The 13,724-nt window shown below is 34.0% G+C and overlaps 1 protein-coding gene across 6 annotated transcripts in view; it reads right to left on the reverse strand.

The window, feature by feature from the left end:
• The window catches only part of PPM1B (protein phosphatase, Mg2+/Mn2+ dependent 1B), a 78,083-nt gene that overhangs the window by 23,975 nt on the left and 40,384 nt on the right, over positions 1-13,724 (reverse strand). For all 6 annotated transcript variants that reach the window (XM_031466932.2, XM_031466933.2, XM_064494530.1 and 3 more), the window contains 3 exons: positions 6,073-6,190; positions 2,215-2,326; positions 1,764-1,821 (listed from right to left, as the gene is read on the reverse strand). In XM_031466932.2, coding sequence (XP_031322792.1) covers positions 1,764-1,821; positions 2,215-2,326; positions 6,073-6,190 — 288 coding nt within the window. The remainder of the gene's footprint in view (positions 1-1,763; positions 1,822-2,214; positions 2,327-6,072; positions 6,191-13,724) is intronic.

The following is a 13,724-nucleotide window of genomic DNA, read 5'->3' on the forward strand; positions in this document are numbered from 1 at the left end:
GATGGGGGACCATGCCTTGTGTTTTGTGATCAATCTCCTCCCCACATCAACTCACTACATGGTAGATTGTCAGTGCTTGATCTTAGAAAGTTTATATATAAAGGTAATTAACTATACATCTCCTTAATTTATACAGTCATATAATAATCATATTTAAGGCAATTTAATATTCTGAGCATCTCCCCTCAGTTTCATGGTTCTGTTGCCTATTTATTCATAGTTTATATAGCTGCTACGTATAAGCATCTCCTATTTTTTTAAAAAGCTTCAAATTCATCCTTGGTATGTTAAACAGAAATTTCAGGTTATAAAACTTTTTTTTTTTTTGAGTAAAAGCTGCCAACTTTCTTGAGAGACCAAGAAATTCAGTAAAGTATAATGAAATAATTTTTCCCGATTACACACAAAGGTTGAATTTGCAAAAACATAAGGAAACAGGAGTACTTATAAGGCCAATAATCAATAACTATTTGAGGGCTTATTTCCTCTAAACATGGTGGCGAATGCTGTGAAGAATCTACGGCTAGCTGAAGAGATAAGACTCTCTTTACCTCCCAATTACCACCATCTTTTTAGCTGTTATCAACATCCTATCCTCATTTCTTTTAGGATTCTCTAAATGCATTACATAACATATCTTTAATTTCCACAGCTTTGAATATAATTCTTAATACTATGAGGCACCTGTCACAAAATGAAGACTCAGAATCACTGCTCCAGACCAAGATATAAATTGTTAGTAGCAATATATAGCATCACTGTGATTCCACTAACTAAAATGTATACTTGTAAAATTTCCTTTTGTCAGAATACTTTTTATTGTTAAGAAAAAAATAAATTATGTGAGATTTCTGTGCAATAAAGAACCCTGGGAAAACAGTGCAATTGAGATGATATATAATTTTTCTCAGTGACTAATGTCTCTCTCAAGACCTGCCAAGAGGAGCTGGAGACTCAGAAGGTGAGTCTATTTCTTCTCAACAAGTTTCATTATTAAGTTTGGCTCCCTTAAATCTTTGCAGCATACATGTTAAAAATTAAATTATTCATTTTAAATGTCCAAAAACCTTGAAAACTCTATGAGAAGATAGTTACCTGAAGTACTGACTTTGAAATTTAGGGCAATTTTTTAAAATGACACTGTTTTGACTTCTGGTACTAATACTAAAATAAAACAAACTACGGAGGAGCAGCAGACAGCTCATCCGTATTCCTAAGGAAGGTAAAGGGACAGACAAAGCGTTTTGCTCTGGTGAAGCACAGCAGGGTACAACAAAAATGATTACCCCAGTTCAACACACAACCCACAGCACAGTAAGAATATTAGAAAGAAATTATCCTCAGGTGTTCAACTGGGCACACAGGGGCACTGAAAGGTCAGGTCTTTAAAATAATAACTGATTTTTATCACTGTCAGTGATGGTAGCAGCCTGCTGGAGAAGAAACTAAGATATTGAAAAGCACATTTTTTGACTGAAAATTAAGGCTTAAGGGAAGAGAAGAAGGAAAGGAAGACACACAGGGAGAAAGTAAGTACAGCCCAAACAAAAGGGTATTTGATGCCCATTAAGTGACAATAAACCTATCTACAAAGCAGAACTTTCTCTCTACCTCGACTTCATACATTTCTTTAAACTTTAACTGACTCCTTAAAATGAAAAGCAGTCATAAATTACTATAGATTTCATTGTGTGCATCCATTCATATCTAGCATTTATATTACAAAGTTATTTAAAATACTTAAGAAATAAAATAAAACTTACCCCATCACTTTCTCTATGTGGATTCAGCCTACTATAAACAGTTTCAATAACGTTGCGCCTAAAAAAAATTATGCTTTAGTTTTATTAAGTTACATACAATTATTATTAAGCCTCTAAGTATTTAAAATAATACTTCATATCTTGACTATACTAAAAAAAAATTAACTGCTGCACTAAATACTTGCCAAAAATACAGTTTATGCATTTCATGCAGAATTTGATCCTGCACAATCCATTTCTCACTTACCAAGGAAAGAAGGGCCTTCATCCTCAAAGAGTAAAATAAATAATTCCTTTAAAAAATTCCCTTTTGGATGGAATTTTAGAGTTCTTCTCTGATGTAAGAACTAACAACCCACTTCATCTTTAGATAATTGATGTACTTCTTCCTAAAATTATTTAATTACTAAGTATAAATGAAGTCAAAATTAGTTCTTTTTGCTCTACTTACTTGCCAGCAAGACCTCCCCCAGGAGGCAAATTTGGGATATTTTCTGCAGACAAGATGCGCACGACATGGGCAAGATCAGGCATTCCTCCCTCACCAGACTTCTTCATAATTTCTGTAGGTTTTGAAAAAGAGTTTCTAAATTAATGTGATAACTCCTATTCACAAAGTGAAACGAGCTACTATTGGGTAGTGCCTATTTTAAAATATGAAAAGCAGATATCACCTTACTACCACACAAGGAACAAAAAAAGATTAAAAGTTATTTGTATATATATGCTCTAGCACTATTCATAAAAGCAAAAATTGGAACAAATTAAATGTCCAGTAAAGGGACAGTTAAGAAAATTTTTGTACAGCCACTGAGAGAAATGGTTTTTAATCACTAAAAATGATCCCTATGAACACAGCACAGCTACACGGAAAAACAGTTTTTTTCTATTCTATATAAAAATACAAAAGTTATTAATACTGTAATTCAAGGAAAACAAAAGCAATGGATGGATAAGGATTATAAGGAGAAAGGGGAAAATTAAAGTGTTTTTACAGGTTTTTTGATGCCTAAATAGTTATGCTCCACAATAATTTAAAACAAAAAAGGAAAATAAATCTCAGAACTTGCTAATATTGAGAACAAAATAAAACATTTACATGTTCCACTTATACTTACAATTTACGGAAAACAGATTTTTAAGGCATAATTATTTGGCCAGTATCAACACATAAACTCCTCAAAAATCAGACAATGGCAACTTACTTTTAAGACAACAAAAGAGCAGTGTCCTAAGTAGCCATCAAGATGCAAAATCCAAACTGTTTCCCATGTCTCACAAGGCCCCCGACTGTGACCTTAACTTTCACCACTCCCATTCAACTCTGCTCAACTCCCACCTAGTATCTCCAAAGACTATACAAAGAAGCCTTCTACTTGTCTAGATTTTCACATGTACTTCCTCTCTTGCTTTGGGACACTTTTTTACACCAATCCAACCAACTCCTTTGTATGGTTAAACTGTATTCATTGTTCAGGTTTCAATTTATATGTCACTATGTCAAATTCTTCTCTGACCCAAACCTGGCATAGATGTATTGCTACATACTCCCACTGTACATGAGGTTTCCTGTGTCATAGACTGCAACCTTCAGGAAGGCACCACTGCAATTTTTCTACATTACACTTGTATCTTTGTATTCAGGGTTTCTCATCCTCAGCATTACTGATGTTTTGGACAATTAGTGTGTGTGCGTGTGAAGGCTGTTTTGCACTACAGAATGTAACATCCTGATCTCACTCACTAGATCCCAGTGGCATTGCCTCAGTTAAGACACCAAAACTGTCTCCAGGCATTGCCACATATCTCCTTAGGGGAAAAAATCTCCCCCAAATGAGATCCACTGTGGTCTAGCCCTTTACCAACCAATCTTCACACCCTTCCACTAGTGCTGCTGCAGCCGAATCCACCCCCATCATCTGCCTCCTGTATCGACGCATGATTCCTAACTGGTCTCTATGCTTCCTCTCTTGTCCCCTCTTTACAATCTCTTCTTCACAAAGCAACTGAGAGGGCCCCTTTAAAAAAGTCAGTTCATGTCACTCTTGCACTCAAAATCTTCCAGTGACTTCCCATCACCATTTGAATAAAGTCCAAAGTCCTCATTTTGGTCTGCAGACCTACATGATCTGCTTCTCAGCAACCTCTGTCTCCTAGTCTTTCACTTTTCTACCAGTTTATCCTAATCCAGCCACGCACTCTAATCACATTCCCTCCTCAGTCTCTGCTGCTCCCTTTGCCTCCAATGTTCCTCTCTCAGATAGCCACTCTCTCCCACACACAGGTATCTGCTCAAGCGTTTTTCCTCACAGAGACCCTTGTAACCAATATTCCTTGTTAATATCTGCTTCTTGCTTTGTTTTTCTTCAACTTAAAAAAAAAAACTATTGGTCTCTACTAGAACATAAACTCCATGAGATCAAGAACGTATCTGCTTTGTTTTCTGTTCCATCCCCAGTGACACACATGCTCAGGTAAAGCTGAAGAAGAGAATACATGCAGAAGGCGCTCACCAAATACCTAATTAATCAATTTAGGTTAAAGGCTAGTCCCTGTTCATTTTAGCATCACACCTCCCCCTCCCACTCCCACTAAAAACACATACACAGATTTGCCCATACACCAGAATGCTTTTACCTCAAAATTTTAATGTCAGACTACATGATTTAAAACCCTAACAGAAATATAATGCTCTTGAAGAACACTGTCTTATAGAACAGTTAGGTACCAGGACATCCTGACTTATAGTGGCTGCTTTAGTCAAGGATGTTTAAGCCTTTTTTGATTGATTAGAATCAAGCATTTGTCACAGGCCTCCGAGATCATTTCATAATATTACCTGTCATCACTGCCACATAATATTTATTTTGGAAAATTAAAATTATGTAAAAGAAAATTAATACCAAATGTTAACAACCCATATTGAGCTGAACTGACCTCATATTTAAGAAATTAAAATTTAGCTGTTACACAAGAGTTAATAAAAGCTATGGTTTGCTGAAGATTTATTTGTTAGGCACCATATCAGGTACTTAACAAAGTTACCTCATTCATTTATTAAAACAACCTCCATGGTTGGTGTTTTTATCTTTAGTTCATAATAAAGAAGGGAGCCTTAAGAGGTTAGGCAAGTTAGCCAAGATCACATAATTAAGTAGGCTAACCAAAATGAAGAGTTCTTCCCCAAATGAAAACTATCTAATTTCCTTTTTATGAATGAGGAAATAGGACAATAAGAAAACACTTCTTGTCTTCTGATAAACTTGAACCAGCAATTACCCACCCAAACACAATAGAGCTTATCAGAAAATGGGTATTATTAACAAATTCTATAAACAGCTCCTCTTATTATATTATCAACAGGAATAAGAGAGCCTCTGACATGGTCTTCAAAGTGTTTACATATGTTTCTTATCTTTCCATTATCCTGAAAGCAGAGCTCACAATTCAGAGCTCAAGAAATTGCAGATCAACAAAAAAAATCTTTAAGCACCTTGCTTAGGGTTTGATAGCTGTAAATTCAGAAAAGATAAATCTGCCCCCCTCCCCAAAGCTGCAGAAGAATGTAATTTTCCTTCAGTAATTACACATTTGAAGTTACAAATCTTCACATTTCAAAACTCTACCATTTACTATAGCTACATATTTGGACATATGTCCAAAATATGACTAATAGGCTAAATTCAACAAGCCTACTACACCATAATCATTCAAATTTACCATTAAAAATAATAACAGGTCATAAAAGTATAACAAAAATATAGGTCAGTATGTAACCCTGAATTGAGGAAAGAATTTTGTAAGAATGATTATCAACTAGGGGGTGGAGGTTGAAAGAGGGGGTGAGGAGAAAGCAAGGAGAGACGTACTATAACTTTATAAAAAGTAATTTTACATCTTAAGAACAGCACATATAAAATCAAAATAAAGTATTAAGTTCATTTTCAATATCAATCTCTAACATGTATTCTCTATCAAGGTAACCACTAAATGAATTTTTAAAAGAATGTATATTAATAAGCAAATGCAGGGATAAACTGGAATAGAAAATAGTGACTAATCCAAAAGGCAAGAAGGAGAAAAAGGGAAAAAGAATAGGTGGAACATATGTAAACAAACAAGATGATAGATTTAAACCCAAACATATCAGCAACGATATTAAACAGACTAGCTTCTCCACTCCCTCATTCCTGAATAATGGATTTTTAGCCCAAAGAACTTTACAAAATTTTAAAAGAATTATCTGATAAAAAAAATGCTATTTTTCCTTTCTTTCTTAAAAAAAAGAAAAGAAAAGCATCTTTCTTACCTTCTACCCGTGATTCCAAGTACTTATCCAACTCTGAATCTTTTCTCACTGCTTCATCTGAGACCTTGGGGGCATTTGAAAAGCAAACTAGTACAATACTCATGTTATCTCGACTTCCCTGTATATTAAAGAAAGAAAAAGAAAAACTGTGTTTTTATAGTCTCCCAACTTTGTATTATTTATTTCAAAACAGATTCAATCGCATCAAGCAATTATAATTTAATCATCCGATTGTACAGCCTTCGCCTTCATTCCAAAGAACTGTTTGAAACACACCCTGAAGAAGCAAGGACTCCAGGTATGGGTAGATCTGTAATTATTCTATGACTTTTAATTCTGTATACCTCTTCTCATCCACCACCATTCCACAACCTGAGAAATAAGGTATCTTCATACATATTAAATCTTGAAATCTACTTCCTATTCAAGATTGAATATTCCCAAAGTGATGCAGGTCCAAAACACTTCCTCCCAAAGAAATGTGCCATTTTTCCCTAATTAACCTGAATCAGGGCAATGCTACTGAAACTACTGACATAGCTGAAAATTGCTGATCATTAAACACTAAGACACTAAACTGAACAACAAGCAGAGAAGAAAAATTAAACTGGAAACTGCTTTGAGAGTATTGAACAATGGAATGTAACTGGATGACTGTGATACACTGTCGTCAGATGTAATAATTTTTGAAGAAATGACATCAGACTGTTATACAGAATTACAAACAGTGTCAGGATCTGTAGAGAGCAGCTAAAAACTGCTAAATTAAGGACAAATTTTACTTACTGCTGCCTTTTAAATAACACCATCACAAAAGATCTATATTAAAAAGAAGTACAGAATATATACTATGCTATTATCATGAGACTACAAGCAATAAATTTTAAACACTTTCTTATTACTTTTCTTGTAGATGTATTTAAGTTTCTTAGAACAGAATGAAACTATTCTTAGAATAGTGATTTAACACCGCCCCCCCTTCCATTCATCATTCTAAACAACTAGTCAGTAAAGGTGGGATTTGCCAATCCAAGTGAAAAGAGCCAAGGCCACACCCATGCTAGTCTTTTCAGTCATTATGGCCAGAATTTTGGCAGGCATTGTTTGCTTCAGACTTGCCACCTTTTGGGGATCCGCATGACACAGCCAAAGACGGAGGCAGCCCTTGAAAAACTGCTACCACCTCCTAAAACTCAATGGAGCCAAGTTTGAAGGCAGAAAAGGATGGATCTTAAGACTTCAAAAAGAGTAACACCCCACAGATTCTCATGCTTTAGAAGAATCGTATGAGAAACAGATTCTCAATATCTGGAGGAAAAAAAAAAATCAGTATTTCCAAATTAGCCCAAACAAATTTCATTCCTTAATGAAACCCACCAAACCTTTCATAGTGACTTAATATTAGATATACTACATTGACTGTGTGTGTATATATATATATATATATATATATATAGAGAGAGAGAGAGAGAGAGAGAGAGAGAGAGAGAGAGAGAGAGAGATAGACAGACAGACACACACAAAGACACATATATTAAAACCTGATGGTTCCAAATAGCAATACATTTCACAGGAATCAGAATTTACCATGGAAACTCAGGTCAGGCAAAAACTCTACACCAGATACTCAAGAACCAATCATTCCTTGAATACCAATGATTTTTTAAAAGCAATTTTATGAATAAACAGAATTAACACCTTACATTTTTAGAAATCCAGTTTCTTCTAACCATTTTCTAATTTGATAATAGTATTGTTTAGCCATTCCTAATTTTTATATATATATATATATATATAATTTCCATTAGATTTTTGTAAGTTATAAAATATACATCCCTATGATTTGGAAAATTAACTGAAAGATAGTTTCAAAAAGTTTAAATACCCAAAGATATTTAAAGGAAATAATTTACATTAACACCTTGGCATGTGTGACTTCAATGACAGTGCTTCTATTTCTACATAAAGATGACTTTCCCCTAAACACAAAGTATAAGTATATTTGAGTAATTTTTATACAGCAATTGGAAAAGATCCTTCCCTTTATGCTTCTTTAAATTTTCTAGAGATAAATCATCCTTGCATAATCAACATAAATTTTTTGTTAAGTCCAGAAATGAAATATGATTAACCAAAAAAAAAAAGAAACAAAAAAACCTCCACCAAACCAGCTTGAACAACTAAGGCAATTAGCTAGATGTTTAAGACTAATTATTTCAGTATCTTTTATTTTTTAAAAAAATTTTGACAAAAGCACAGCAGTAGTATTCTACAGAATCAGAGCTTTAACAGACAATTATAGGTCAAAGTAGCAGTGGCCCTGCCGTAAGTAAGGATGCCTAAAATTAATGAGAAAATAATTTGATGCTGTTAGTTTCAGTTTTAAGAGCTTGTTTGGAGGTTCTAGCAGGGGAGCGCAGCTACTCGTATACCCTTGACGGGGAACGGTCCTCCTCTATCGGGGATGGTCGTCCTCTTCGACAGAGCGCGCAGCTTCGGGAGGACGCACATTGAGCGGTGAGGGAGGAAGGAGACACCTGCCTAGCTAGACAGATCAACCGAATCAACTCTGGCGATCAATGGGGTGACAGATGTCACAGCCAGATTGCCCTCACATCCAGTTTCAGTTTGGGGCGTTTTTTTTCTTTACTTTTTTTTGGGGTGGGGGGGTCAGTTTATTTGTTTGTTTGTTTTAAATGGAGGTACTGGGGATCAAACCCAGGACCTTGTGCATGCTAAGCTGGCACTCTACCATTGAGTTATACCTTCCCTCAATGCTATTAAGTTTACAAGTTGACTGCTTCATGGTTTCAAAGAAGCATCCTGGATTAAGTGTTAACACAGCATATGAAATAAATTGTGAACAGAATCTCTGTTACCACCAAAAGTTAACGAATGAGTATCTGATAAGGAAACAATCAGTATTCATTTTTTAATCAATTTTTTAAAAACAGGCACTCACTGCAGTTATCTCACTTACATACAGTTCAAAAAACAGCCAAGCTTAAGGAATAGACCAAATTTTCACCTATCCATGAAAGATGAAGCCTATCATTACTTCCTTTCAAGAATACTCAATTCTACCATCACCTAATAGCCCGAACCTTTATTTCCTCCATACAAATTTATTTCTTTGTTTCATAATCATCATCAATAGAAGTAAAATTTATTGAGGTCTGTAAACCAGATACTGTTCAGGCACTTGCCAAAAGCTTTATTTACTCTCAACTCCATGAAGAAGATATTATCATCTCTATTTTATAAGATGAAGAAGCTGAAGCTTTGCCCAAATTCATAGTAAGTGGCACAGAATAACTTAAAACTCAGCTGTATGTTTCCAAAGCCTACATCCTGGTACTAAACCTGGGTTCTAAACAGTGCCAAGGAGCCCCAGAGGGTCACAGAGCACTCAGAGTTATTTTAAACGAGGAGGAAACAGCAGTACTCAACATCTGTAGAAACTAGCCCGATGTAGTTCACACTTTTAACGTCAGATAGCGCTATATTCCTCTTGATGACATTCTATCCTTCCAAAGCTGAGGTTTTGGGGATTGCTGAATAAAAAGCAAATCCTCATAAAAGTCAATGTGTTACAGGAAACAAGGGTGGCAATGCCCAATGACTCCAAGGTTTGAGAAGTTGTGCAGTGTCCAACAAGTGCACACATCTCATTAGTATTTAACTGGAGTCTTTTAAAGAGTGAAATAAAACATTTTTTCCATGTATGTGTATTATTCTGTTAAGACAGATATACTCATTGAGTTTGGATCTAACTACTTAATACTTGTAACTGTCAAATATTAATAGGGCCAAGTAGCACTGTAAAAAAATTGAGATACTCAGGCACCATGAACCAAGGAAGTATGGGAATTTTTATACTACATATGATGTTCTTTTACACCCTTCTCTTCTATACTTCAAAATACCCAAACACACCCCACTCTAATATTATCTACGTCTACTTTTGCATTATTTATGATGATATTTGAAAAATATACTGGAAAAACTGAGTTTAGAGCTAAACAATTATTGTGGGGGGTATATACAAGTACATTTTTCATGTTTTATCAATAATCTGGACTGATACTGCCTCTGGACAGTGCTATTAATTTCCCCTCAATTTAATCCAACTATCAGGTATTATCTCACGTTTTACAATAAACACGCTTCTGACAGGTGGTGTATACAATACAAATTAAGGAAAATCAAATTATATTTAAAAAACCAATTTAAAGGAGTATTGATATTTATGATTTAAGAAAAGCAAAGCAGTGGCAAAGTAACATGCATAGTATGAGCCATTTTTGTAAAAAGCAAAAAACAAAAACAAAAGGAAAGAAAACCTTATTTTTTAAATACTTTTATACATTTGTGTGAATAAACACAGGGAACTATTTGGAAGGATATATAATATGCAAACTCTAAACAGGGTTTACCTAAGGGGGATGAGACTGATGAGGGACATAAAGATTAATAAATACTTCAAACACTGTTGTAGTTGTTCAAAACTTTTAAAATTAATCTTATAATTACTGAAGAAAGAAAAGGAAAATCTTAATGTTTCCCTTGGGAAAATTTTTTTATCAAACCCTCTGGGAAATACTGGCAATATATATACAAAATTTGAGTCAGAAAACTTGGATTCTAGTCTCTGCTTCAACAGTCACCAAATAGCTGACTTACAGTTTGTTTTTTAAAACAGTCTTTTAATGACAAACCTCTAATTTCTTACTAGCAAATTAGAAATAAAAATTTTTATTTTGTTCCCCTCAAAAGTTTCTATGAGGATAAATGAAATGAGTGTGATTTCTAAGTTATGAAAGGCAATGGAAATAGCAGTTACATAATATATGCAACCTGAAATTCGTTAGTATAAACACCATGAATACTAGTAGCACTGGCAATAAAATGGGAAAGCTGCCTTCTTAGGGACCACTCTCCCCTAGTGTTAATTACCTAAATAGGGTGATACCTGACCAGAGTCATCCAACACTTACAGCTTCATATTGTTAACAACCCTGAAAGACGATTATCATCAACAATAATAATGCTAACGACCCTTTAAGTTTGTTGTGAAAATTAAACAAGTTAAAATGTGTTAAGTGTTTAGAACAGCATTTGGCTAATAAAAAGCAATAATTTATTGATATTACTGTGATTATGATGATCATAATCCCCAAAGATTTCATGAGTTAACGTGTAAAAGTTCTTGTAAACTATTAGGGCATGACAAGTGTTAGAAAATATTAACACTTAATTTCAATCTATTATCAGGAAAACATCTTTAAAACATTTACTTAAAAATTAGATATACTTCTCTCTCTCCTCTTCAAGCAGCTAACACCTACCGAACAATTGCCAAGTGCTAAGCACTGGCTACATGCTTCCCATGGATTTTAAAATTTAGATTCAATCTTTCAGATTTAATTCAAAGCAATCATATATTTTAATCATATTGTTTTATAATACTGCTAACCCTTGGTTTTACAATACAAACAACTTGAATGACAAAATTATGGAGTTAGAAAAAAACAGGAATGGTAAGAAGTTTATTTAGTCCTATAAGCAGCATGCAGTGTTGGTTCAAAAATTAATACATCTGTTATGTTTCAACACAAAACAGCTAACTAAGCTTCTGAAAACTGATTTCAATTTAAATACCACTTCATTCAAACTATGATGGTCAACCTCACTCAACTAAATTAAATGAAGAGGTTGGTGTTCCAAACCCTTGTCCCTTTTATCATTTCTCATTTCTGAGATTCTAGGATTCTGCCTAATCTTTTAACACACTAAACAGAAATATTGAATCACCTTAAACTGATAAAAACCTATCAAATGGAGATATGCCACCAGAATCATTTAAACCCCATTCAGAAGAATGGAGTCAAAATTCCTGAAAACTAACATCCAAAATTTCAACGTAAGGGGGAGTGCAGTTAATCCCCAATATAAACGTCTTTCTTTACTCCAAATTACAGACTTAACAGATTTCTGGTTATTTCCTCAAAACTGCATGTCATTCTGCTATAGAACCACAAAAAATAATTTAGATCAATACATACAGACATAGAGATCTCTCTACTACATATTGTTGAACAAAAAGGCAAATTGTAGAATAAGTAAAATGATCTCATTTTTATAAAAAAAAATACACACTTTTCTGAAGCAGGGAATACTGGAAAAACATATACCACATTAATGAAAATAGCCAACTTAGGTGGGTGGCAAATTTTGAGTGTTTCTTTACATATTCTGTAATATCTAGATTTTTAAAAATATACTCTGTATTATTTGGATTTTTTTTCCCAATAACAAGAATACACTTCTTTTTCCCCCAAATAATTGGGGAAAATGCTGTTTTCACTTCCTAGTTAGGTAAAAAAACATGCATGGTTTTGTCTCAAAAAGCTGCAGGTCAGAATCTCCATTTAGAGTCCAGAGGGGAAGACATTTTTAGAGCCACTTACTATTCGATCACTGACAACCATGAATATTTCTGTACTTAATTCATCCAGAGAACTGAAAAGGATACAATGTGCTTTCAAAACAAATAAAAAAACAGAAGAGCCAGAGGTACCATCATTAAAATCCTTTCAGAAAAAGGCTGCCACCTGGAAACACCAGCTTTTAAATTTTCTTTTTGAAGTTGTCTCTTCCCATTCTAGAAAAGTAGATGCCTCCAGCAAAACCTGGATATTTCCAGAGATCCTTTGAATAACTTTCTGGCCATGCCTATATCTTCCACAGCAACTGTCATGGTAAGGAAATAAAATTGCTCTAATCTAGATAAGATAAATAAGTCAAATATCATATAACCAAAGGTTAGTTTTGGCTTGGTGTCTTTTCAATCAGTCACAGAATACCTGCATATTCTAGGCACTGGCCAGATAACTCAAATTTTAATTGATGACTATATAGACACTGTCAAAAACCCACTTGAAACTACTGAACATTTTAAAGATATCCAAGGAAATTGCGAATTATCTGTTAGTCTAGATTCACTCCCCCCCATTACTGTTTCAAGTTAAGATTCATAGACTGTTACAAACGTAAATTAAAGTTTAGTGTTCCACAGGAATTTTTCATAGGATTGTATTTCATAATAATCTTTGTTTTTTAATCAGTGATGATTAAAAATATCTATATGGAAAAGAATTTTGATCTCTTCTATAAAAGTAGGATATTCTCTACCATGTCATACATTATTTATATAAAGAGTCACATGTAAATTCCTTTTAGATTTTATTGCTAGGAAAAAGCTTTTTTCACTACATAATAAATATACAATTCTTACTTCAGTTTTTGTCTTAGCTGCTAGCAGGCTCAGAACTAAATTACAGAACTTTGGTCTAGGTTTCTAGTATATCTTTCAATATTTTATGTGGCTCTTGATCGTTTGTACATCTAGCACAGAATCATACTATATATATGTATATTATCAAACTGCTTCATAATCAGGCATAAGACAACTACTGTCAATGTTGAGAATTTTAATGAAAAGTCACAATTCTGTATGGATGCCACTGCCACAACATGCCATACTTAAATGACAACAAATTTATTAAACTTAATTTTCCAATTAGAAGGTTGAGACAAATAAGGATGGTGAAGAAAATAATTTTGAAATATATATAGGTCTTCCCTAATGA

Source organism: Camelus dromedarius, chromosome 15 (genome assembly GCF_036321535.1).
Source record: "Camelus dromedarius isolate mCamDro1 chromosome 15, mCamDro1.pat, whole genome shotgun sequence".
In the NCBI taxonomy this organism is placed as follows: domain Eukaryota; kingdom Metazoa; phylum Chordata; class Mammalia; order Artiodactyla; family Camelidae; genus Camelus; species Camelus dromedarius.